Source organism: Ictalurus punctatus, chromosome 9, assembly GCF_001660625.3.
Source record: "Ictalurus punctatus breed USDA103 chromosome 9, Coco_2.0, whole genome shotgun sequence".
NCBI classification, from domain to species: domain Eukaryota; kingdom Metazoa; phylum Chordata; class Actinopteri; order Siluriformes; family Ictaluridae; genus Ictalurus; species Ictalurus punctatus.
The window spans coordinates 25,197,273-25,221,635 of record NC_030424.2 but is presented as its reverse complement, the minus strand read 5'-3'; the positions used below and the strand labels follow the sequence as shown (position 1 = coordinate 25,221,635).

The following is a 24,363-nucleotide window of genomic DNA, read 5'->3' as shown; positions in this document are numbered from 1 at the left end:
ATAGTTACACTGTAGAAATACATTGGGTCATTATTCACAGAAGGCATGTGTTGAAACAGTTGCTCTCCGTAATGTAAATGCGATGTTAAGAAAGAAAGAAAGAAAGAAAGAAAGAAAGAAAGAAAGAAAGAAAGAAAGAAAGAAAGAAAGAAAGCATTATTGAATGAGCTATGTTTTGATGCTTTAGCTAATCTCATTTGATTTTTGTAGACATGCAGTCAGTTCAACATACAGAAGCCTCCTAATATGTAATTAGGATATGCATAACTATACCGATATCTGGTACAGAATCATTTAAATGTATGCAGAACTTCATGTTTAAAAATAGTGCTTAATGTTAGTCATTGCAGCAAGTGATGAAAGATGCACACATCACATGAGAAACAAATGCGCTTTAAAAAACACTAGAGGAGTTAGCAAATATCAGCTATGATTAATAAATGGTTACAGAAAACATTGATTATGTAATGAAAATGGCAAGCCTAAAGGGACAAAAGTGTCAAGTACAGACATGACCAAAGCAGAATATGGACAAAGTGGGCATGTATATAAAAAAATATGGTTTTATAACCTTTTCCAGCTGATCAACACCTCCTTTTCTGAGGTCCTCGGAAATCTCCTTTGTTTGTGCTATCAAACACTTCCACGAACGTGAGTTGTAAAAATCAGACTTTGACAGATTCCTGTTCTATAAATAAAACAGGCTACTCTCTCACACCTGAATGTCATCCTATTGATTGAAAACACCTGCCTCTAATTTCACCTTCAAATGAACTGCTAATCCTAGAGGTTCACCTCCTTTTGCCCCTCACAGATATGAAGTATTGGATCATTTCTCTCAATAAATAAATGACCTAGTATAATATTTTTGTCTCATTTGTTTAATTGGGTTCTCTTTGTCTACCTTTAGGACTTGTGAAAAAATCTGATGATGTTTTACGTCATATTTATGCAGAAATATCAAAAATGCTAAAAGTTCACAAACTTTCAAGCACCACTATATAGTGGTTTTATCGAGCAACTGCATATATCATACAATTTTCACGTTTTTAAATATGCATTCATTTAGACTTTCTAATATGCCGTTTTTTTGGACTAAGCCTGACCTCTGAAATATTGTCCCCTTGCTCTTCACCCTTGTCAGGTGATACATGCGGAGGAACTAAAGAATGATCACTAAGGCTCATATTCACATGACTGTAGAATCATCTCATATGAAGCAATTACTTAAAAAATGAGAATTTATTTGTTATTTGTGATCAAGTGCATGACAAGCAGCAGATCTGTAACTCCGTAGTATATAAATTCAAGGAACCTGTGCCAGCTCTCCATGTAGGGAAGAATTCAGTATCTGAGGTACGTACCACTTACACCTGACTATATGTTTATTATGTAGAGTGGCTGATTGTTTAACCAACAATAAATACTCTGGTTAAAATATACAGGTATTTTTAATTTTGTATTTCTTGGTAAGAGTGGAGTGGGGAAATGAGAGTTTTTACACTGTAATAAAGAAAACAAATCTTTACACAAACATAGAAATATTGATCTTCTCATTTTGTTTTGCAGAATGAGGGTTTTGCTTGCCATCATCTCTTTTGTGGCAATGGCCAGTGCAGCCAGAATCTCTCTGGAAGACCTGGAGTTCAATGCCTGGAAATTGAAGTTTGGTGAGAAATCTTATGTTTAATTAAACAATCAAGCACATTTTGCAAAACTGAAACTCTGTATGTCCCACAACTGTACAATGCTTATAAGAATGTTATTAAGAAGTCATGCAGTGTTTTCCTTTGTTAGGTTCAGTATTTATTTTTTTCAGGTAAGATCTAAAAGTCTGTAGAGGAAGAGTCTCAGCGTAAGATGATCTGGCTGGAAAATCGCAAGATGGTCCTGGTACATATCATGCTGGCTGACCAGGGCATTAAGAGCTACAGACTCGACATGAACTACTTTTCAGACCTGGTGAGAAAGAAAACATGTACTGTGGGTTCAGAAAGTATCCAGACTGAAATCTCTCATTTAGATAATTATTCAGATTCTTTTTTCAGCACGTTTGGCAGCAATTGCTGCTTTGAGCTTTCTTGGGGAAGCCTGGATATTCAATGCAACCCTGACCAGGATTAAGTGGTTACTGCAGATGGATGAATGAATAAAATTTTATTTAGCACAAACCAATTCACTGATGATCTTTATAAACAAACAAAAAACTTAAAAAGTAACTAAAGTATCAGCATCTTCATTCCTAACAGGATAACCAGGAATACAGAGACTCTGTGTTTAAGGGCTGCCTGCGATCCTTCAACAGCACCAAGAGACACAGTGCATCTACATTCCTCCGACAGGCAGGTGGAGCTGTTCTGCCAGATACTGTGGACTGGAGGGAAAGCGGCTACGTGACTGGCATTAAAAACCAAAAGGCGTGTGGTTCTTGCTGGGCCTTCAGTGCGGTAAGGGGATGAAGGGTTGAGATGCAAAATGGACTCTTTACTCCTGCTTCTCCCTCAATTGCTGCTACATTTAACAAGTGTTCCCCCATCTACTTTTCCATCATCTATCCTCTTTTAGACAGGGTCACTTGAAGGTCAGATGTTTAGGAAGACAGGGAGGCTGGTGTTACTGAGTGAGCAGCAGCTGGTGGACTGTTCCAGGAAATTCCATAACTTTGGTTGCAGTGGAGGATGGATGGATCAAGCCTTTGAATACATTAAATACAACAATGGAATTGACACAGAGAAGTCTTACCCTTATGAGGCCAGAGTGTGTAGAACATGAAATTACTTAATTCAGATAATTGGTTGGGGATGACTAATTTGAAGGGCATATCAAACTTTTTGTGAAATGCAGTGATATGCAGTAAGAAGATATCTGGTGCAAACTTTCCTTTCTCTCTCTACAGGACAATAATTGTAGGTTTAATCCAGCCACTGTCGGAGCCACCTGCACTGGCTATGCGGATATAAAAAGTAAAGATGAAAAGGCTCTACAGGAAGCCGTGGCCACCATCGGACCCATTTCTGTCACCATAGATGCAAGTCAGACATCCTTCAGCCATTACAAATCTGGTGAGTCTCAAAAGTAAACAAACCAGTACTTGCTAACACTAACAAAACAATCTGAATCTCATTGCTATTGTTTAGTGGTTTACATTCATTTGGCATCATCTCTGGACGGTATTCTAGGAACCTTGGTAATTTGCTTGATTTAGCATAACAGGTCAATCCAGGTTCAATCAACTAATTTCAACGTGCAACTTATTTCTGCTAACTCAAAGTTTGTCCAAAAGTATATCTTGCAATAGTAACTCAGGGAGGCTTATAATTAGCTATGTTTAGGGAACAGAAATTGAATTAACCAAGCTTGTTGATATACAGTAAGCCTGACTTATTGAGTTAGCTTGCTTTGTGGAATACCCCGCTGGTCCATTAATGTATTGATTAACAAAGATAATCATTTATTTACTGTTGGGAAAATTTACCATTAATTTGTTGATTAAAGGTATCTATGATGAGCCCAAATGTAGCAGCACTGACCTGGATCATGGTGTCCTGGTTGTTGGTTATGGCACAGAAAATGGACAGGACTACTGGCTGGTCAAGAACAGGTAAATGCAACAACAAACTAACAATTTCAGGTTCCAAGGAAAAGCAAAAATTAGAACTAGCTTCACATAATTGAACATTATTATTATTATTATTATTATTATTATTATTATTATTATGGCACAATGGGTAGCTTTGCTGCCGCACAGCTGCAGAGCTCCATAAACTCTATTTTGACCTACTGTACCATGTTATTCTAAATTAATGCATCAATGAATGTATCTAACATGTGACTTAAATGAGGAATGTATTAATTGAAAATACAGTCAATCAAGTTAAAAGCAATGGCCAAAATTAATCACTAAAGTTTTCTAATTTTTATTTTATTTATTTATTTATTTTTTTTACAGCTGGGGCCTTGACTGGGGTGACAAAGGCTATATCAATATGTCCAGGAACAAGAATAACCAATGTGGTATTGCCACATCAGCCAGTTATCCTCTGGTTTAAGGGTGTGTACAATAAAAGTAAACAATATGACGGCTATTACAGGATTTTTTTAATTTTATTTTAAGTGATGATAACTGCCATTATCTGGTAGCTTTAAAAATAAATATGAATCTATGTTTGGAATCAATATCTACTAACTTAATAAATCTTTTCACATTTACTAACTGCGATCAATGCAGTAATCTTACTTATTCGTGCTGTTCCATAGGTGTGGGAAAAACAGCTCCATGCATAAATCAATCTGCAGCAACTATTTGACTTGATTATTCAACATATAAATCATTGCACAGTGAAATTTCTGTACAAATAGAGTAAAATTTCTCTGGGAAACTGAGTACTGTAATAGGACCATTACTCATAGATGCCATGTGTTAAAACATTTTAAACTACTAAAGTAAATGTAATGTTAAAAGACCAGCAACAACAAAGCCTATACAGCACTGAATGAGCCCAGTTTTGATTCTTTAAATGGTCTTATTTGATCTTTCTAGAGAATTATATGAATATCTTCAGAACTGGTTTAAAATTGTATTAATTTTGCACATGGCAAGACTAAGAAACCAGTAACACTTCACAAATACAAAAGGCAACAAGTCTGCTTTAAAAAAGACTAGCGTTAACAAACATCAGGTGTGACTGATTAACTAACATGGTTTTAGGAAACATTATTGACCATATAAAGAAAATGGCAAGCCAAAAGGGACAAAGGTGTTCAGCATGGAACATGACCAATGGCAAAACATGGACAAACCTGACATAAAAGTATATCAAAGTAAATGTTACATGATAGTATATGCTTTTGTATTGTAAGTGAAATTGGAACCAATTAATTGATTGAATACCATTAATGCAATCAGTAATCAAAGAGGGAAGGAGAGAGTTAAAGTATGAAAATGACACATTATATTATATTGTGTTTTAATATCTTTAAATGGTAAAAGAAAAAAAGCAAAGAGTAATCACTGCATTATTATTATTATTATTATTATTATTATTATTATTATTATTATTATTATTATTATATCACTGTATTAATTTGTTATTGTGTGGTCTTTTCTAAGAGGGGAGTTGTGTTGAACCAGTCTTATTATGTTGGCCAATCAAATAATATCTGTATTGGTGGGGACTCCACCCACATAATCTCTGGAGCCTGGGAAAATAGGGGGTGGAGTTTTTATGCAGTTTAATGATGTGCATGCAATATTTTCAATAAACATATTTAACAACTAACTCGTTGTTGTACCTTCTCGTGACACACAGCACTTTTAACACTAAACATTGTTACAAAGTAGCTTGACAGAAATAAGGAAATGGACTTAACAAGTAAATGACTTAATGCTAAGTGTGTTCAAAAGCTCTTTAGTACAAGCATCAGAGTCATTTTTGATTTCATTAGACTTTTTAACTTTAAATGTATTGTATCCAAGTGAAGTTAGTGTATGTGCAAACTTTAAGCTTTTAACATACTTTGAACTTGGTAGTTAAAAGATCACAGAAAAGCTGCAGGATCTATGACATCCAGTAAAAAGAAAAAAAAAAAAACCCTCAAACTTTAAAGCTTCAAATGCAAAGTTTGAGTAAGATACAAAACATGGCGATAGTGGAGGCAGGTATGAAACAAACAACAGTGTTGCATTATGAGATTGTTCCACCATTTTCTGTAGAGTTAGTTCTTTGTTCACATGGTAAAACTATGCACAAACACACTGCAAGAGCTTAAAGACTTAAATACATTATATATAGGTCAGGGCTCTGTGTAGGACACCTTCTTCCACTCCAGCTTTGGCAAACCATGTTTTCATGGATGTCACTTTGTGCACATGTGCATTGTCATGCTGGAACATGTTTGGGCCTCTTAGTTCCAGTGAAGTGATATTGTAATGTTACGGCATACAAAGACATCCTTCACAATTGTGTGCTTCCAACTTTGTGGTAAAATTTAGGACAAGGCTGATATATGGGTGTGATTGTCAGGTATCCACAAACTTTGGGCCATATAGTTAAGTATCATCAACGTAGAAGTGAAACCCAACATGTTTTGTTGGGAAAATGGGAACGACAATAAAGAGCCTAAGAACAGAACCATTCAGGACACCATATTGCAGTTTTTTCGGCTTTAAAAAAAATCTATTGATGCTAACATATTGGCAACAGTATATCAAGTAATCTCTAAACTGGGCTAAACTTGTCTGTCAAAATTGACTATGTACTCAAGCCTGTCCATTAAAATGTAAAGGTCAATAATGTTAGATATTGAAGTCCAAAATTAAAAAACATATACACAATCTGGGGCAAACAGTTGACCACCAGTACTGTTCTGTAATGCTTCTGGAAACTAGACTTAAATACATTACTTAACAAAATCATCTGTTTAAAAATATCTCCAAAACCTTAGATATAGTAAACTTGAGTTGGAAATTGGATTAAATTAGGATTTTTTGGATTAATGTAGAGTAAAATTATTGTATGGGCTGCACAGCTACTTTGTTCTTTGATGCCAAGGAGTATGCTCAAAGAGGTGGAGACTGACAAGAAGCAGATCAAAGCCATAACGCAGTGGCATACAGAGACAGGAAATCCACAACAGGTCTGCATCCGGAGATGAACTCAACATTCAAGAAACACACTGAATGAGGTACGTACTACATACACATGTATATACATTATGTCGACTGACGAGGCACACATCAGTTATAATTCAGTATTATCCAACCAGAAATAAACTTTGATTAGCAAAGACAGTTATTTTTTAATTTTTGTATTTCCTGGTAAACAGGATGTAAGAGTTTGTTGGAGAGAAAACATTTCCTACACTGGAATAAAGAAAACAAATCTTTACACACAAAAAAATAAATGTGAATCTTCTCACTTTTTTGCAGAATGAGGCTTTTGCTTATAGTCACCACTCTTGTGGCTCTGGCCAGTGCAGCCAGCATCTCTCTCGAAGACATGGAGTTTCATGCCTGGAAATTGAAGTTTGGTGAGAAATCTTACGTCTAATTAAACTGTTAAACATGCTTTGCAAATCCAAAACTCTGCTTGTTTGTCTATCTCACATTTACACAATGAACCCAATTAAGAAAAAAAAGAAGTTTCCTGTTTTTTTTCCCCTCTTAGGTAAGATCTATAAGTCTGTGGAGGAGGAGTCTCAGCGTAAGATGACTTGGTTGGAAAATCGCAAACTGGTCCTGGTACACAACATGCTGGCTGACCAGGGCATTAAGAGCTACAGACTCGGCATGAACTACTTTGCAGACATGGTGAGAAGGAGAAACATGTACAGACACAGTTGGATCACACTGAAAATCTGGGATTAAAAAAAAAGCAAAAACTAAACCAAATAAACCAAAAATTTTAGAACTTTGAAAATTCACACATGGATGATTGTGATTTGATCTAAAATGGATCATCAGGTTTTACACAATCTTGTGCAGTCTGTGTCAGCTCAAGTGCACACTGTCATTAAAGCAAAGAAATCCTGAAATTCATGTAAATATTTCTAAGATTCTATTTTTCACTTAAGTTGTCGGTGATAAATATCATTTGTAATGAAAACCTTCATGTTAAATTGAAAAGGAATGCCAAACAGAGGCATTTTCACAAGACTTTTGGAGCTCAGACTTTAAGATCCAACTGTGTGTGTGTGTGTATATATATATATATATATATATATATATATATATATATATATATATATATATATATATATATATATATAGCTTGCCATGTATTTTGTGAGTATGTATAAACCAAGGGTGTCAAATATATGCCAGTGGGCCAGAATCATCTTGCTAAAGATTCTTATAAGGCCCACCAAATGTTTGTGGAATTGATATTTGAAATTAAACTCATCTTTTGACCTTAATTAAATGTAAAAAATTGCACTAGTGGACAAAATAGAGCGCTAGGGGTCTCCACTAGGGGGCAAAATGGAGCAATAAACTCAGATGCTGACAAAATGAGTTAATGATCTGTAATTCTTCATTAGCAAGCTAGAAATTGACCCTATGTTCATGTAATATATACATATATTAATAAAAAATGACCAAGTATACTATTTTTGTATCATTGGTTTACTTGGATTCTCTTTGTCTACTTTTAAGACTTGTGTGAAAATCTGATGATATTTTAGGTCATATGTATGCAGAACTACAGAAAATTCTAGAGGATTCCAAAACTTTCAAGCACCGTTGTAAAATATTTAATATTTATAGCTAAATTAATGGCTAGTCTACATAAGGGGGTATATACACCTTGACAAGGATCATGTGGCTACTGAAGAAGATTAAATACATTTCACTCCAGAATAAAAACATTTCACTGCATCTCCATATCTGACAGGATAACCAGGAGTACAGAGATGCTGTGTTTAAGGGCTACCTGGGATCCTTCAACAGGACTAAGAAACACAGTGCGGCTACATTCCGCCGACAATCAGGAGCTGTTCTGCCAGATACTGTGGACTGGAGGGAAAAGGGCTATGTGACTGATGTTAAGGCTGGTAAATGTAGCTGGGCCTTTAGTGCGGTAAGGGAAGGGTTGACACATGGTTACTGCAACATGGCTTCTTTACTCCAATCCTCCACCAATCACTGCTACATGTAACAAATGACAACACTACATGTCCTGGTGTGAATAGACCTCTCTCTGTTTCCTTCTTTCCCTCTGTTCTCTATCTATTCCTTCATCACCTATCCTCTCTTAGACAGGGTCACTAGAAGGCCAGATATTTGGGAAGATGAAGAACCTGATGCCACTGAGTGAACAGCAGTTAATCGATTGCATCTGGCCATATGGGGAAATTAAGTGCTTTGGATCTGTGGTCAATTCCTTTGAATATATTAAAAACAACAATGGAATTGACACCGAGGCATCCTACCCTTATGTGGGGCCCGTGAGTAGAACCTGAAACCACATTAGTCAGATGAACAGGGACAACTAGTTTTGTTGGGCATATAAAAATTTTTTTTAACTGCTTGCCTATTGATGAAAGATGTCTTGTTGGGTAGTTATTTTATTTAACCAGCTAGCATATAGTCTTACAATATGCAGTACAATGTACTCAGGCCTGTCCTATCCTCTCTCTCTCTCTCTGTAGGGCAGGGTTTGCAGGTTTAATCCAGCCACTGTGGCAGCTAACTGCACTGGCTATGTGATTATAATGAGTGGAGATGAGAAAGCTCTACAGGAAGCTGTGGCCAGAATCGGACCCATTTCTGTCGCCATAGATGCAACCAAATCTTTCCAGCACTATGAATCTGGTGCGTCTCACATTGAAAATCATAAAGAAATCCTGTGTTACCGATCACTACTTGCTAAATCTACCAAAATAATCTGAATAATGTTGTTTAGTGGTTTACTTTCATTTGACATAATCTTTGGTCAACTCATTTACTGAGTAACACTGTTAATAATTGATTTTATAATGTGGGGACAATTGAGCATTACTTGATTCATTAAAGGTATCCACGATAACCCCGACTGTAGCAGCACTGAGATGAATCTTTATGTCCTGGTTGTTGGTTATGGCACAGAAAATGGAAAAGACTACTGGTTGGTCAAGAACAGGTAAAACAACGACAACAACAACAACATTGTGTTTTTATTTTTGTAGTATCTAAAATGTATTTAAAGATAGAATGTTGGTAATATTAAAAATATTTTACAGTATTCCAATTACTATTCACAACAACTACATTAGCTTTAAATTATAAGATACACTCAAGTTAGTTAAAAGCAGTGGTCCACATTAACCACTAAATTCCTCACTTATTGCATGTTGTAAAATGAATTAATTAGTTAATTGATTGATTAATGTAACCTATTTATTTATTTAACAGCTGGGGTCTTGACTGGGGTGACAAAGGCTATATCAAGATGTCACGGAACAAGAATAATCAGTGTGGTATTGCCAGTATGGCCATCTATCCTCTGGTTTAAAGGTGTGTACAATAAAAGTCAATAATGTGACAGCTATTATTATTATTATTATTATTATTATTATTATTATTATTATTATTATTATAAGGCTCTTTATTATTTTAAGTGATGAATACTGACATTAACTGCTTATTATATACACATAATATCAATTTATTCTTATTATTCATATCTACTAGCTTAAAAAGTCATTCTCTATAAAACTGCAATATTATTACTTATTGATGTTTTTCTACAGGTGGGTAAAAAAAAAAAACTCCATCTAACATCTATCTGGCTAACTCAATCTGCATCAACTACACGACTTGATTTGCATCCATATACATACAGTCGCCGTGTAGAAAAAAAAGTAGAAAAAAAAAAACAGAAAAGTCTTTCAATTACCTTTCTGAGCTAAAAAAAAAAGAAAGAAGAAGAATTAAAGGTGCTAATATATTTTTTGCAGAAAGATAAAATAATCTGACATTTCTGGTAGTGGAACTGCATTGATGTCTATTGAGTTTGGCATTTTTCATTCAGTTTTCCTTTTTGTGATCACTTTTTATTTTCACTTTCTTTCTAAATAAGCTGATTATTTGTTAAGTATTCTTTGCATTATATGGCATTCAATGGTCTGACATGCTAAACTTAACTTTAGCAATACTGTTTTCACTTACATAAAATAAATCTTAGTCATTCTGACTTATTTTGTGTTGTTTTGCACATGGATGTCTTTTAATTTAATTTTCCAATTTATTTGTAGTACTTTTAATGTTTTGTAAATTATCAATGCAAATAGGAGCTGGGAAGTTAGAGATTACTATGTAATAATAATAATAATAATAATAATAATAATAATAATAATAATAATAACAAATCCACACACAGTTTTATTAAAGTAGACTCGGCATCTAGAGGTTAATATATTACAAGATGCATGGATCAACTGACACTTATATAGCAATTATAGAAAAAAAAGATTTATATATATATATATATATATATATATATATATATATATATATATATATATATATATTTAAATTATACTTGAATACACATAAATAATTTGAATTAAAAATATTAGATATAAATGTGAGTTGGAAACTGGATTAAATGTATATATTTTTATTATATTATATTTAATTATTATATATTATTTTTTGAGTGAATTTCTTGTCTGAGCTAGTTACTTTGCTCCTTAGTGCCTTTTGGTGTCTTTGGAGCAAGTAGAACTATGTTAAAAAAATATATATTCTTCACTGTATCTCACTGCTCATTGTACTGAAAGTACAATCATGCTCAATATAAAATGTGTTTATTGAAAAAAGAAAAAGAGGTGGAGACTGACAAGTAGCTGATCAAAGCCATAACACATATGGAATATATAGGCGAGTATATAGAGGCAGGAAATCCACAGCAGGTCTCCATTCGTAAATGCATTCAAGATTCATGTAACATGAGGTACGTACAACATATGGCTGTATATACATTTTGTAGACTGGCAAGGAGCAAATCATTATAATTCAGTTATCTAACCAGTAAAATATTCTCGTTAAAACAGACGTAAATTTTTAATTAGGTATTTTCTGATATTTAAGGGGAAAAGGATGTGAGTAAGAATGTGTGAGAGTAAAAAGATTTTGCACAATGGAATTAAGAAAACAATTTTTTCACAAAACACAGTAATGTGGATCTTCTCCTTATTTGCAGAATGAGGGTTTTGCTTATCGTCACCACTCTTGTGGCTCTGGCTAGTGCAGCCAGCGTCTCTCTCGAAGACATGGAGTTCACTGCCTGGAAACTGAAGTTTGGTGAGAAATCTTCTTATTTCTAATCAAATGTCTTTGAAAAAATGTTTTATAAAACCCACAAATCTGCTTCTTTGTAAGAAGGAAAATAATCATGCAGTATTTTGCCTTTCTCCCCGACACTAGCGTTCATTCCGCCGGCGGAATGGAAAACGACTTATCGGGCATTTTCAATTAGTATAAACAAATGAATTATTGTATCACCACAGTTCTGGCACAAGATTAGTCAGGACACTTGTGGCTTTCTGTGTGCTTAACTTATGGTGAGCAGGGGGATGGGAAATGGGCGGAGTTTGAGCTCCCTGCTGGGCAAACAATTCACACCTCTCCACGAAAACATTGAGACAGAGATAAATCGGAGAACACGACTAAAGCTTTTTTGATAATAAAACACCGTATACAACTGCCACAATAAAAGTATACCATTTAAACCCAAGATCGTACTTGTATAAACGTTTACTACCTTACATTACCTACATAGACGAAAATCCAGTTCGCTCGCGGTTTTTATAAATCATGCACATTTCCATCGGTATAAAGTCCATCAGCTTTATTGAAGAAAACAAATGCAAAGTTCCATATTTAGTCACAAATGTCCTCTTCAAAATGCATTAAGTGTTTTGGTATCCCACCCCTCTGGAATTTAGTAATTAGCCATAAACTGAACTGAGATACCATCTAAAAAAACTCATCTGTTTTGGCTATGCTGAACATTCCGCATCCTAAATTATAATCGGGCCGTCTAACTTGATTGACACCCACTTAGACCAATTGTAGATACTTCTAGCTTTCAAACAAGCCCAAACACGACATGATTTACCACGCAGAGGCTGAGAAAATCAAACGCGTAATCAGCACAACCAGACTTTTACGCGTGCGTCTTTGGTTGTTTGTCAGCGGGTACAGGCCAATCAGCACAGTGCTAGAGCGCCGTGCAAAGACACTATCAGGAAATGGCTTCTCCGCTCTAACGGTCTTCCTGCAAAACTTTATACAGCAGGTTTTTGCATGTTTGGCAGTTTTTTCTGTTCGCTAGTTTTCTACTGGTTTCCCCGCCCCCCCAGAGAAGTCAGAGGGGAGGGGTCACTCGTGTGTCTATCATTTGAACCATTCGGAGAGCAAGTGCTCCTTCGCCTGGGGCTCTGGCACTATTTTTAATAAACATTATATTTTATAAGTATGTTTCAGACTTTTTGTGTGTGTGTGAAATTACGCATTGTGTAACAGAGTTCATGCTACTGACATTTGTTTTCATTTTGTCCCATTTGGAGAGGTTTGGTGCCATTTGGAGACATTTGGTGCCATTTGGAGAGGTTATTTTGTGCCTTTAAAAAGTTTGCTATTTCTAGAAGTCTGCAATATTTAAAGGCTTTGTGCCATTTTTATAAGCTTCGTGCCATTTAGAGAGGTTTTATGTCATTTAGAGACGTTTGGTGCCATTTTGGAGAGGTTTTGTGCCATTTTGGAGAGGTTTTTACCTGTGTTTGGATAACCTTACACACAATTTTAGTGGTTAAAGATAAGTTCCTCATATTTTGGGTGTTCATGGACAAGTGCTATGGGTATCTTTGAGACCAGGAATGGGGTTGATATCAACATTTGCTGTGAAGATATAACATTTGTGTTAAAAGTAAATATATTTTTTTAAATAATTAGAAAAAAAATTCGGAATATATTGCCCCAGGTAGGCTAGGTCAAAGAAGAAATACTTGAAATAACTGCTAATTCTTAAAGTCTTAAGTGTCTACTTTCATATGAGCCATTAACCAGTGCTGTGGTGTGTGAGATCACAAAACAAATCAATGCTGAACACAGGTACCCCCAAAACAGACAAAAATACAATTTTTTGGCTACCGGTAAAAGTGGTAAATTATCTTCTTCTTCTTCTTTTTTTTAAACTAGGTAAGATCTATAAGTCTGTGGAGGAGGAGTCTCAGCGTAAGATGACTTGGCTGGAAAATCGTAAGCTGGTCCTGGCACACAACATGCTGGCTGATAAGGGCATTAAGAGCTACAGACTTGGCATGAACTACTTTGCAGACATGGTGAGATGGATAACATTTAATCACACACACACTATTTTCAGTATATATGTGTACACATATACAACAGTGGTGTGAATATATAAATAACATACAGTAGGTTCTCCTCTGGCCCACCAAATGTATTTTGGAATCTGTACTAGAAATTATCTTGTTGACTCCAATAGAATTAAAAGATTTAGGGGAAAAGAGCTGGTCTCTGCTGTTCCACCAGGGGGCGAAATAGATCACTAAAATCAGCTATTGACAAAATGTTAATGATGTGTATTTATTTATCAGCAAGAAAAGAAATTGATTCTATAACCGGAGAGTTTTCCAAAAATAATCAAGCAGTAGGGTTTGACAGCATTGGGAATATGCAAAAACGTATGCAATCAAAATGTTTAAATGTTTTCTTAATGAACAATTTTTCAAATTATTTTAATTCATTCCTCTTCAATAGTTTTGGGTATACATGCAAGAATATTTATACTTATGATTAAATTTATGGCTAGTTCATGTAAGCAGGCATATACCCAGACAGGGAAAAAGTGGTTCTTTAATAAAAAATAGTACAGTGCAGGAAAGCAGCCTGTTCACTGCTGCACTTTGAGAACAAGCAGAAAACAAGTATCACATTTCTGTCTCCATCTTGAACAGAGTAACAAGGAGTACAGAGAGTCTGTGCTTAAGGGCTGCCTGGGACCCTTTAACAGGACCAAGAAACACAGTGCAGCGGCATTCTTCCAGCAGACAGCTGGAGCTGTTTTGCCAGATACTGTGGACTGGAGGGAGAAGGGCTATGTGACTCAGGTTAAGGACCAGAAGGATTGTGGCTCTTGCTGGGCCTTCAGTGCGGTAAGGGCAGGGTTGTCCTGTGGTTACTGCTACATGCCTAATTTACTTCTTCACAATCACTGCTACATGTAACTAGTGGCAACAATGACACTACTGTAATACTGGTCTTCTGTCCTCTCTTAGACAGGGTCACTGGAAGGTCAGACATTTGGGAAGAAGGGGAATCTGATTTCTCTGAGTGAGCAGCAATTGGTGGACTGCTCATACAGAAACCTGGGTTGCAGTGGAGGCTGGGTCGATCGAGCCTTTGACTACATTATCAACAATGGGGGAATTGACACAGAGGAGTCCTACCCTTATACAGCCAGCGTGAGTAGAGCATAAAAACACATTACTTAGATGGACAGACATAGCTAGTTTTGACAGACATAACACACAGCTTAGCCTGTTGCACGATGAAAAGTAATTATTATTTTTTTGTATATATTTATTAAACCATCTAGCATAGTTTTAGAATGTGCAAAAATATGAAGTACAAAGAACTCAGGTTCTCTTTTTCTGATTTTTCTGTAGGATGGGTATTGCAGGTTTAATCCAGCCACTGTGAGAGCTACCTGCAATAGCTATGTATATGTAAGAAGTGGAGATGAGAACGCTCTACAGCAAGCCGTGGCCACCATTGGACCCATTTCTGTCGCAATAGATGCAGGTCAGAGTTCCTTCCAGCTCTATGAATCTGGTGAGTCGCACATGAAGATCACAAACCAGTCCCGTTTTACTGGTCAGTACTTTACTGATTAACAAAGTTACTAATTGATTGCATAATGTTAATAAAATTGATCATTACTTGATTAATTGAAGGTATCTACTATGAGCCAAAGTGTAGCAGAACTAACCTGAACCATGCTGTCCTGGCTGTTGGTTATGGCACAGAAATTCTTTTCATGTTTTACAAACAAGACTACTGGCTGGTCAAGAACAGGTAAAACAACAGGATTCCAGTTACTACTTACATGTACTTAATTAGCTTTAAATGATAAGCATATTGTAAAAGTTATATATATATATATATATATATATATATATATATATATATATATATATATATATATATATATATCCCTTCACTGACGACTTTTTTTTTTTAAATAAACATATACACAGCTGGGGTCTTCAGTGGGGTGAAAATGGCTATATCAAGATGGCAAGGAACGATTTGAACCAGTGTGGCATTGCCACAAACGCCATTTTCCCTCTGGTTTAAAGGTGTGTACAGTAAACACCACTGATGATATGGCTATAAAGCATTATTTTGAGTAATGAAACTGACATTAACTTCTAGGTTTTGAAAACAAACTATACTACTACTTTAACAAGTCTTTCTCTTCAACTTGAAATCTGCAATAATATTAATAATTGATGATTTTCTACAGGTGGCTGTAATACTCCATGGCTCCATGGCTGCAGCAACTACATGAGTTGATTATGAACACATGATACATGTACAGGTGCATCTAAAAAATATATATATATAATGGAAAAGTCAGTATTTTTCCGTAATTTAATTTTAAAAAGTGGAACTTTCTTATATTCTAGATTCATTACACACAAAGTGAAATATTTCCAGCCTTTTTTTTTGCTTTAATCTAGATGATTACGGCTTAGAGCTCACGGAAATCCAAAATCCACTGTCTCAAAATATTAATACAAAGAATTTATAATACAGAAATATGTTATTTTTGTGATCACGTTTCCTTTTTGATTCCTTTCTAAATAATCTCATGATTCCTTGAATATTCTTTGACATGTAGACTATGGCATGTAATGGCATGATAGGTTAAGTATAAGAAAAACCTTGAAATTAGTAATACTGTTCTTGCTTAAATAAAATAAATCTCATGCATACTATCTTACTCTTATGATTCTTATGCACATGAACTTTTCAGCAGTATGTTGGTCCACTTTAAAAAGGACTTTGTACTGTTTACAACTTGGAAATAATCATTGAGCATAGAACATAGAAAGATGGAGAAGCACCTAAAATAGTACACTTTTTGATTGAAAAATTAATCAATAAAATAACAGAACAAAACATAAATCCACATACAGTTATATTGCTTGTATTGTCAGAAGCTATTCCTAGTCAGCTCTTGCATCAGTGGAAGCTCTGAGAAAAAAAGAGTCCTTTGACTCAATGGCATTGAGTCTGCTTCTCTGGAAGAAGTCTTATGACTTTGTGGACCTGCTGTAGTAGAAATCACTCTGAAATTCCATCTGTTGCCTCAGTTGAGTAAGAGATCATGAACAAGGTCTTCGTGAGTCACTGTGTACAAGTCTTCAGTGGAGATTGTGTCATTATTCTTCAAGAGTGGAGAGGGGTGGGATCAGCCAGAATTAAGCGTGGAGAACACAACTTTAAAGTTGATGATGACAGGTCCAGGTGGATGGAAATCTAATGCTCAAGTCACAGATAACTTGCCCAAGTATACATCCTAGAAACTGTCGTGATAATTTGGATTAGTTATCCTGACTCTCCTCATTCAGTGCTACTGATTTGTTAGTTGTTCAAAGTCCTGGAGTGGACAGCACTTTGGGGACAACTTGTTGCATCTTCATAAAATGCCTAGATTATGTAACTGTAGTACTGTCCATTCACAAAACGTACTCCAAAGTTCCAGGCACGATTTTTACAATGCATGACATGATCTAAGTGTTGAGTTCTCTGTGCCTTTGAGGAAAACTGAGGGATTACACATTTATGGAGCAAGAAAGTAACAAGAAAACTGCAATAATGGCAATGATATTACGTACTGATGCTTTTCTTTAGGTGTGAGAAAAACAGCTCTAACTCAGCTACATGACTTGATTTTCAATGTGATATTTATGTTATACAATGCTTACAGTCTGACTATACTGCTGTGATGCACAGAAAAAAAATGAAAATACTATCATTTACCTTTCTCAACTTTAAATTAATGGTGTTAATATAATTATGCAGAAAGATAATATATATTGTTGATGTGTACTGAGTTCAATTCAGCTTTCCCTGATGTGAACCTTTTGGCTTTTCTCATTCTCATTCTGGTCTGGGTTGCAGGGGAAGCAGTCTAAGCAGAGATGCCCACCTCCACCAGACAAGAGACATAATCTCTCCATCTGATCTAGTGGGCATGCTCAAAATTCTTCCCTAAGGAGGTGTCCAAGAGGCATCCTAGCCAGATTCCTCAACCACCTTAACTGGCTTCTTTCGATGCATAGGAGCAGCGATTCTACTTTGTTCTCCACCTGAATGTCCGAGCTCATCACCCATAGATTTAATTAACTGTATCTTTTTACATACTTTACATACATTTTAGATAGATACTGTACTGTGTCTAAATATTTAAACATTATGCTCATCACTGAAACACATGCAGTAATATTATGGCTATTTTACAGTGATAGAGATTTTTATTCCTGAACTGTCCACTCACATTAGGTTGGGTTATTGAGGTTAGATTAATCTAACCTCAATTACCCAACCTAATGTGATGATCACTTGATCGGATGGGTTTAATCATTAAATTCATCCAATAAAGTGATCAAGTGATCATCTGTATAGGCTAATAACTATATGAACACAATCAGAAATAGAAAAGTTTACAATGGGACATTTCTGAATAAAAAAAATGAATCAGGAAGAAAACTACAGATACACTAGTTGTATACTCTTTATATTGCACAGTTTTATATGGAGTTGTTTCCTTTTTCGAATATCTTTGATTCTGGACTAAACCTGTCCTTCTTTTATTCCCTTGCTATTCACGTCATTCAATGATACATGACAAGAAAAAAACATGGATCCTTAAGGGTCATGTCCGCCAAAGTGTAGAATCATCTCATGTTAAAATGATGCAATTCCTATTAAATTTTTTATTTGCGATCATGTGTGTGAGCAGCAGTTGATCAAAGCCACAACACAGTTATATATAGAGATAGGAAACCTGTGACAGCTTTCAGTCTATAGAAGAATTCAAGATTGAAGAAACATACAAAATAAGGTACATACCACATACACCTAGATATACATTATGTAGTCAGACTGAGCACAAATCAATCTTTGACTTTTATCTAACAAGCAAAACACTGGTTAAAATACACCATTCCTGGTATTTGGGGGGAAAATCCTTACATGAAAATCATTATTTGCAGGATGAGGACATCACTTATTGTCACCACTCTCGTGGTTTATTTTGCTCACATACAGTATATATATATAAGGTTTACATAAATGTGTGTGTAGTTTTGAGAAATATGCTAGAATGCTTGGGAGCAGAGACACTGTTTTCTGAAATGTATGTAAGCAACTTAGAAAAACGATCAGAGCATTACAATCAATCATCTCTAATTACATTATAGATGTTCCACATCCGACAAACACACAGTTGGGGAACAAGCGTGTCAGGAAAGTTTATTAATGATAACACTGCAAACATAAGAACAATAAATTTACATTTACATTTATTCATTTAGCAGACACTTTTATCCAAAGTGACTTACAAATGAGAAAATACAAGCAATTATCACAGAGATTTACATAATGCTTCTAGGAGCCATGTTTAAAGGGATTCATGTGGTTCATGTTTGTCCTCATCTTCACCCATGTCCATGGATATGTCTTTCTCGCTACCAAGTTGGGCTTTAATATCATGGAAAGTGATGTAGATCTTCCTCCAGCCAAACCTCTTGGCCAGCGTCTCTATTTCAGGTGTGATATCAATACTGCTACGCCGCACTGCCTGCTGCCATACTTTATTAGAGTCACACAGCTGGACACAAAGAAACAAATTGCCACTCATGTCCTTGTCTTAAGCTAATAAGAAAACAACTTTGGATGTGTAGGAGCATTTAGGACGGAAATAAGCTAGACAAAAACTAGACATGAATTCTGCAATTTTGAATAAAGATTTAAAACTTTTGGTTCTAACATTCGGGATTTAACTTTAAAATAGTTAATGTTCCAGTAAACCACTAAGAAGACATAAATTTAGCTGGCATGCCTGTTGGGAAAAATAAACATGAATTTTTGAGTTTGGGATGAAGCCTTGAAATCTAACACTATTTAGACATAAATTATAATGTTTGGGACAGGCCCTTAATGTTCTATCAAGATCACTAAGATGAACCCTAATGTTTTGCATGAAACAATAGCCAATGTTTCCCCAGGAACACTAAGTAGAACCCTATTGTTTGGGTGCTCTGACCTTCTTGAAACGGTGTGAGGTCTGGCTGAGGTGGCAGATATCCTGGTAGCTCATATAGGAAAGAAAATACAGCAGCAGCTTATCAGGCAAACGCTCCAGATAATCAAACCTCCCTTCACAGAGGCCAAGTGTGTACTCCAGGATCTGTGACCCAAACACCAAACCAACTTGTCCTAAATGCACAAACACACACACACACACACACACACACACACACACACACACACACACACACACACACACACACACACACACACACTGTATACCATAAAGGTAAATTTTTGCTCCTCAAAATGTAAATGTGACATCAAAGAGATATCATGATATCTAAAGGTTTTACAATAGTCGATAAAGATGTTTCATCTACATAATCTCATCCGGAAAGGGCCAGTGTGGGCACAGGTTTTCATTCTAACCAAGCAGAAGCCCCATCTGAGTCTATTGAAAACCAAGCTCAACTGATTAAACAGATGGAATTAGGAGTGACTCCTGCTTGATTGGAGTGAAAACCTGCACCCACACCGACCCTTTGCAGACAAGATTGGACACCCCTGATGTTGTACCTAAAGGTACAAAAAACGTACCCTTGAGGATCCCATCCCAGTAACAAAGGTTTGAACCCTGTAAATTATATGTGAATACCATTTTACTGACAATGTATAATCAAACTTCCTGAAACATTATTATTATTATTGTTATTATTATTATTAGTAGTAGTAGTAGTAGTAGTAGAAGATAAAATATAATAGTAGATAAAAATATAATATAGTATAATGGAACAAATCTACAGGATTAAAGAAATTAATATTTGTGGTGTGAGGCCTACATTATTATCTGCCATGTTGTATACAGTTAATTATTTGTACAGTGGGCATGTATGCATTGTCATTGCTGTCGATTTTTTTTTTTTATAACTCATAATACTTCATTAATTAGCCTATTTTAAATGTATTTTTATGATATACCAACTGTTCTGGTATATAATAATGCTAGATGTCTGTAAGTTCCCTTAAAGCATCAGTAAAGTATCTGATAGATCTATCTGTCTATCTATCTATTTATCTCTCTATATGTCTGTCTGGTTTAGTGGTTAGATGGTTGGGGGTTCAATTCCTGTGTGTATGGCGTTTGCGTGTTCTCCCCATGCTCCAGGTATTCCGGTTTCCTCCCCAGTCCAAAGACATGCACAATAGGCTGATTGGCATGTCCAAAGTGTGAAAGTGTGTGTGTGTGTGTGTGTATAAATTTATGTGAGTGTGTCCTGTGATTGATTAGCACCCCCTCCAGGGTGTATCCCTCCTTGTGCCTGATGCTCCTGGTTCTCGGTGACCCAGCAGGATAAGTCGTATAGAAAATGTCTGTCTGTCTGTCTGTTTTTCAGAATCTTACGCTGTAGTCTGTTATCATTTAGAAACTCCTCATGACTGTGTTTCATTTCTCCGGGCGACATGCCTTGCAACTTGACATGCAGAGAAATCTTCCACCACCTCCATATTACCTTCAAACAAACAAACACACACACACACACACATACACACACAAATGAAAAGCGAACGCTTACGAAGTACGTTGTGTTTCAGTGGAAACTTTGTATGCTATACTGGACTTTTACCACCTCTTCTTTTACCTATTTCTATACACAACTTGTTATAAACAGAATATAAAATTGCTACTCATGTAAATTATCATACCTGTGTTTTTGTTACAGTGAGCTGAACGAAATCTTTAGAAGGAGAAGGTGCCTGACCACTGATCTCAAACAGTAAGTCTGGGAGCAGAGACGCCATGTTTTGTCCTGGAATAAAGTTGGTTTGAAGTTGGACGTTCGATATTCGCGGATATGCGGAAATTAAGGGACCGTCTCTAAAGTTACATACGACATTGTTAAACACGTTTCTAACTTCAATAGCATTTGAAGGGAATGACTTACAGTCATATAACCAACTGTAAAGTGTTCATCTAGGTGTCAGCTATAATGTACACCTCTTAGATTTTTTGATATTTAACTAAATAAACTATTAAGTCATATATAAAATATGTATTACTGCATGGGCTCATACACAAAATATACCATAATTTAAAGCTCAATAGCATTTGAAAGGAATGATGTACAGTGAAACAAACAACTGGAAAATATTCATCTAGGTGTCAGGTATGACGCACACCTTTCAGATTTTTGATATTTAACAAAATAAGCTATCAAATCATATGTAAATTTTGCCATGTATTGAAGAAAACCATTCAATCCAGTTCGGGTCATTTTGACCCCCTTTATGCATTCGTGAAGGTTTTTTTTTTTTGGTTTATGCATTGTAGGGTTAAATATCAAAAATCTAAAAGGTGTGCGTCATACCTGACACCTAGTCGAACACTTTACAGTTGGTTGTGTGACTGTACATCATTCCCCTCAAATGCTACTGAGCTTTAAATTATGGCTATTTTGTGTATGACCCCATTCTGTAGTGAAATACATATCTAATTTACATATGAATTAATAGCTTATTTTTGTTAAATATCAAAAATCTAAGAGGTGTGCATTATAGCTGACACCTAGATGAACACTTTCCAGTTGGTTGTGTGACTGTACATCATTCCCTTCAAATGCCATTGAAGTTAGAAACGTGTTTAACAATGTCGTATGTAACTTTAGAGACGGTCCCTTAATTTCCGCATATCCGCGAATATCGACCGTCCAACGTCAAACCAATTTTATGCCAGTATGTTTTGTTGCTCTGTCCAGTGGTTACCATGACAAGCAGAGCCACCGGTTTAACTGCTTGCTATCAGAAGTTCTTTATTTACCCAAGACTGTTTTGGAACAAAATGCAGGTCGCTCAGCTGTTCAAGGGACGTCACTGTCTCTCTTACTGCGCATGCGTGAAAATTGCGCGCATGCGTCGTTTACATCGTGCGCGGCTGATCCGGTAGTGATCGGCCTTGTCTCAAAAACACTATGCATTAGACGTACATCCTAGGTAGTCGTGGAAGTCATTCTTCCGCACCCTATATATTGCACTTATATAGATAGTAGGGTGTTGTTTGAGATTTAGCCCACTTCACTTAGTGGAGCTGCTGCAACTGTCTGTAACAGCAACAACACACACACTGTTTACCAGCGTCTTCAGCACATAACGAGTTTGTGCGGATGAAAGTTAAATCGATATGTGTGCTGACGAACGGAAAACAGCAAGCTTTTCGTGGACAAAAACACGGTTTCCAGTTGTCATCTGTCGTAATCATGTTTCTGCCTTTTTATTTTTATTTTTTATGTCTGTGATGAAATGGAAGGTTCGGAGGCCAGATCGCTTTGTGGTGCTTGTAGACACAACACACCGCTTGATTCGTGTCTTGACAACGTCGGTTGACAACCCAGTTGACTTGACTTAATCAATGCACAGACAAATATCGGTATCTTCTGCCTTTAATTCCCACTGCCCTGGAACAGCTACAGGCCACCTGGATCTTCACCAAGCTGCATGTCTGCAGTACATACATCCTAGTACAACCCCAATTCCAAAAAGGTTGGGACGCTGTGTAAAATGTAACTAAACAGAATGCAGTGATTTGCAAATCTCATAAATACATGTTATTCATAGAATATAGAAAGCATCAAATGTTTAAACTGAGGAACTGTACCATTTTAAGGAAAAAATAAGGTAATTTTGAATTTGATGGCCGCAACATGTCTCAAAAAAGTTGGGACGGGGGCAAAAAAAGTAAGCGTTACTAAAAAGAAACAGCTAGAGGAACATTTTGCAACTAATGAGGTTAATTGGCAACAGGTCAGTAACATGATTGGGTATAAAAAGAGTATCTTAGAGAGGTAAAGATGGGATGAAATCTGGATGGAAGCTCTAAAACCTGTACATACCTTTCAGCATTGATGGTGCCTTTCCAGATGTGCAAGCTGCCCATTCCATAGGCACTAATGCACCCCCATACCATCAGAGATGCAGGCTTTTGAACTGAGTGCTGATAAAAGCCGGATGGTCCCTCTCCTCTTTAGTCCGCTTTAGTTTAGAGGACGCGGAGTCCATGATTTCCAAAACGAATCTCAAATTTGGATTTGTCTGACCACAGAACGGTTTTCCACTTTTCTTCAGTCCATTTTTAAATGAGCTTTGGCCCAGAGAAGACGGCGGTGTTTCTGGATCATGTGCACATATGGTTTCTTCCTTGCATGATCGAGCTTTAACCAGCCTTTGTGGTTGGCATGGTGAACTGTGTTCAAAGACAATGAGTTCTGGAGGTGTTTCTAAGCCCATGCAGTGATTTCCATTACAGAATCATGCCTGTTTTTAAGGCAGTGCCGCCTGAAGGCCCAAAGATCACAGGCATGCAATATTAATTTTCACCCTTGTTCCTTGCCCACAGAGATTTCTCCAGATTGTCTGACTCTTTTGATGATATTGTGTGATGTAGATGATAAGATATTCATAGTCTTAACAATTTTACGTTGAGGAACATTATTCTGAAATTGTTCCACAAATTGTAGACTCAGTTTTTTGCAGATTAGTGAACC

At 36.1% G+C, this 24,363-nt stretch overlaps 3 protein-coding genes and 1 pseudogene across 7 annotated transcripts; 3 read left to right on the top strand and 1 right to left on the bottom strand.

Annotated features, from left to right (window-relative positions):
• Nucleotides 1–80: 80 nt before the first annotated feature.
• LOC128633586 (procathepsin L-like) lies at nucleotides 81–5,030 on the top strand (annotated as a pseudogene).
• A 1,507-nt stretch (nucleotides 5,031–6,537) lies between these two features.
• Nucleotides 6,538–10,670, top strand: LOC128633587 (procathepsin L). Of its 2 annotated transcripts, XM_053682736.1 has the most exons (9): nucleotides 6,538–6,684; nucleotides 6,929–7,029; nucleotides 7,167–7,309; nucleotides 8,391–8,576; nucleotides 8,755–8,943; nucleotides 9,148–9,310; nucleotides 9,512–9,617; nucleotides 9,890–9,991; nucleotides 10,228–10,670. In XM_053682736.1, the coding sequence occupies exons 1-8, from the start codon at nucleotides 6,680–6,682 to the stop codon at nucleotides 9,987–9,989; spliced, it is 993 nt and encodes a 330-aa protein (XP_053538711.1). In that variant the 5' UTR covers nucleotides 6,538–6,679; the 3' UTR covers nucleotides 9,990–9,991; nucleotides 10,228–10,670. The 2 variants fall into 2 exon arrangements, with proteins under 2 accessions (XP_053538711.1, XP_053538710.1); XM_053682735.1 differs by having other exon boundaries at nucleotides 9,890–10,670.
• Nucleotides 9,890–18,520, top strand: LOC128633585 (procathepsin L). Of its 4 annotated transcripts, none has more exons than XR_008397011.1 (10): nucleotides 9,890–9,991; nucleotides 11,682–11,782; nucleotides 13,682–13,824; nucleotides 14,461–14,658; nucleotides 14,782–14,967; nucleotides 15,172–15,337; nucleotides 15,460–15,580; nucleotides 15,763–15,864; nucleotides 16,032–16,106; nucleotides 17,696–18,520. XR_008397011.1 is itself a non-coding variant. In XM_053682733.1 (9 exons), the coding sequence occupies exons 1-8, from the start codon at nucleotides 11,347–11,349 to the stop codon at nucleotides 15,860–15,862; spliced, it is 1,101 nt and encodes a 366-aa protein (XP_053538708.1). In that variant the 5' UTR covers nucleotides 11,156–11,346; the 3' UTR covers nucleotides 15,863–15,864; nucleotides 16,032–16,501. The 4 variants fall into 4 exon arrangements, 1 of the variants encoding a protein (XP_053538708.1); XR_008397009.1 differs by lacking the exon at nucleotides 9,890–9,991 and adding an exon at nucleotides 11,156–11,432; XR_008397010.1 differs by lacking the exon at nucleotides 9,890–9,991 and having other exon boundaries at nucleotides 11,156–11,782.
• A 515-nt stretch (nucleotides 18,521–19,035) lies between these two features.
• On the bottom strand, nucleotides 19,036–21,689 carry LOC108269858 (F-box only protein 36). The gene is made up of 4 exons (XM_017475951.3): nucleotides 21,533–21,689; nucleotides 21,231–21,339; nucleotides 19,842–20,014; nucleotides 19,036–19,406 (listed from the first exon to the last, which is right to left on the bottom strand). The coding sequence occupies exons 1-4, from the start codon at nucleotides 21,626–21,628 to the stop codon at nucleotides 19,197–19,199; spliced, it is 588 nt and encodes a 195-aa protein (XP_017331440.1). The 5' UTR covers nucleotides 21,629–21,689; the 3' UTR covers nucleotides 19,036–19,196.
• Nucleotides 21,690–24,363: the final 2,674 nt, after the last annotated feature.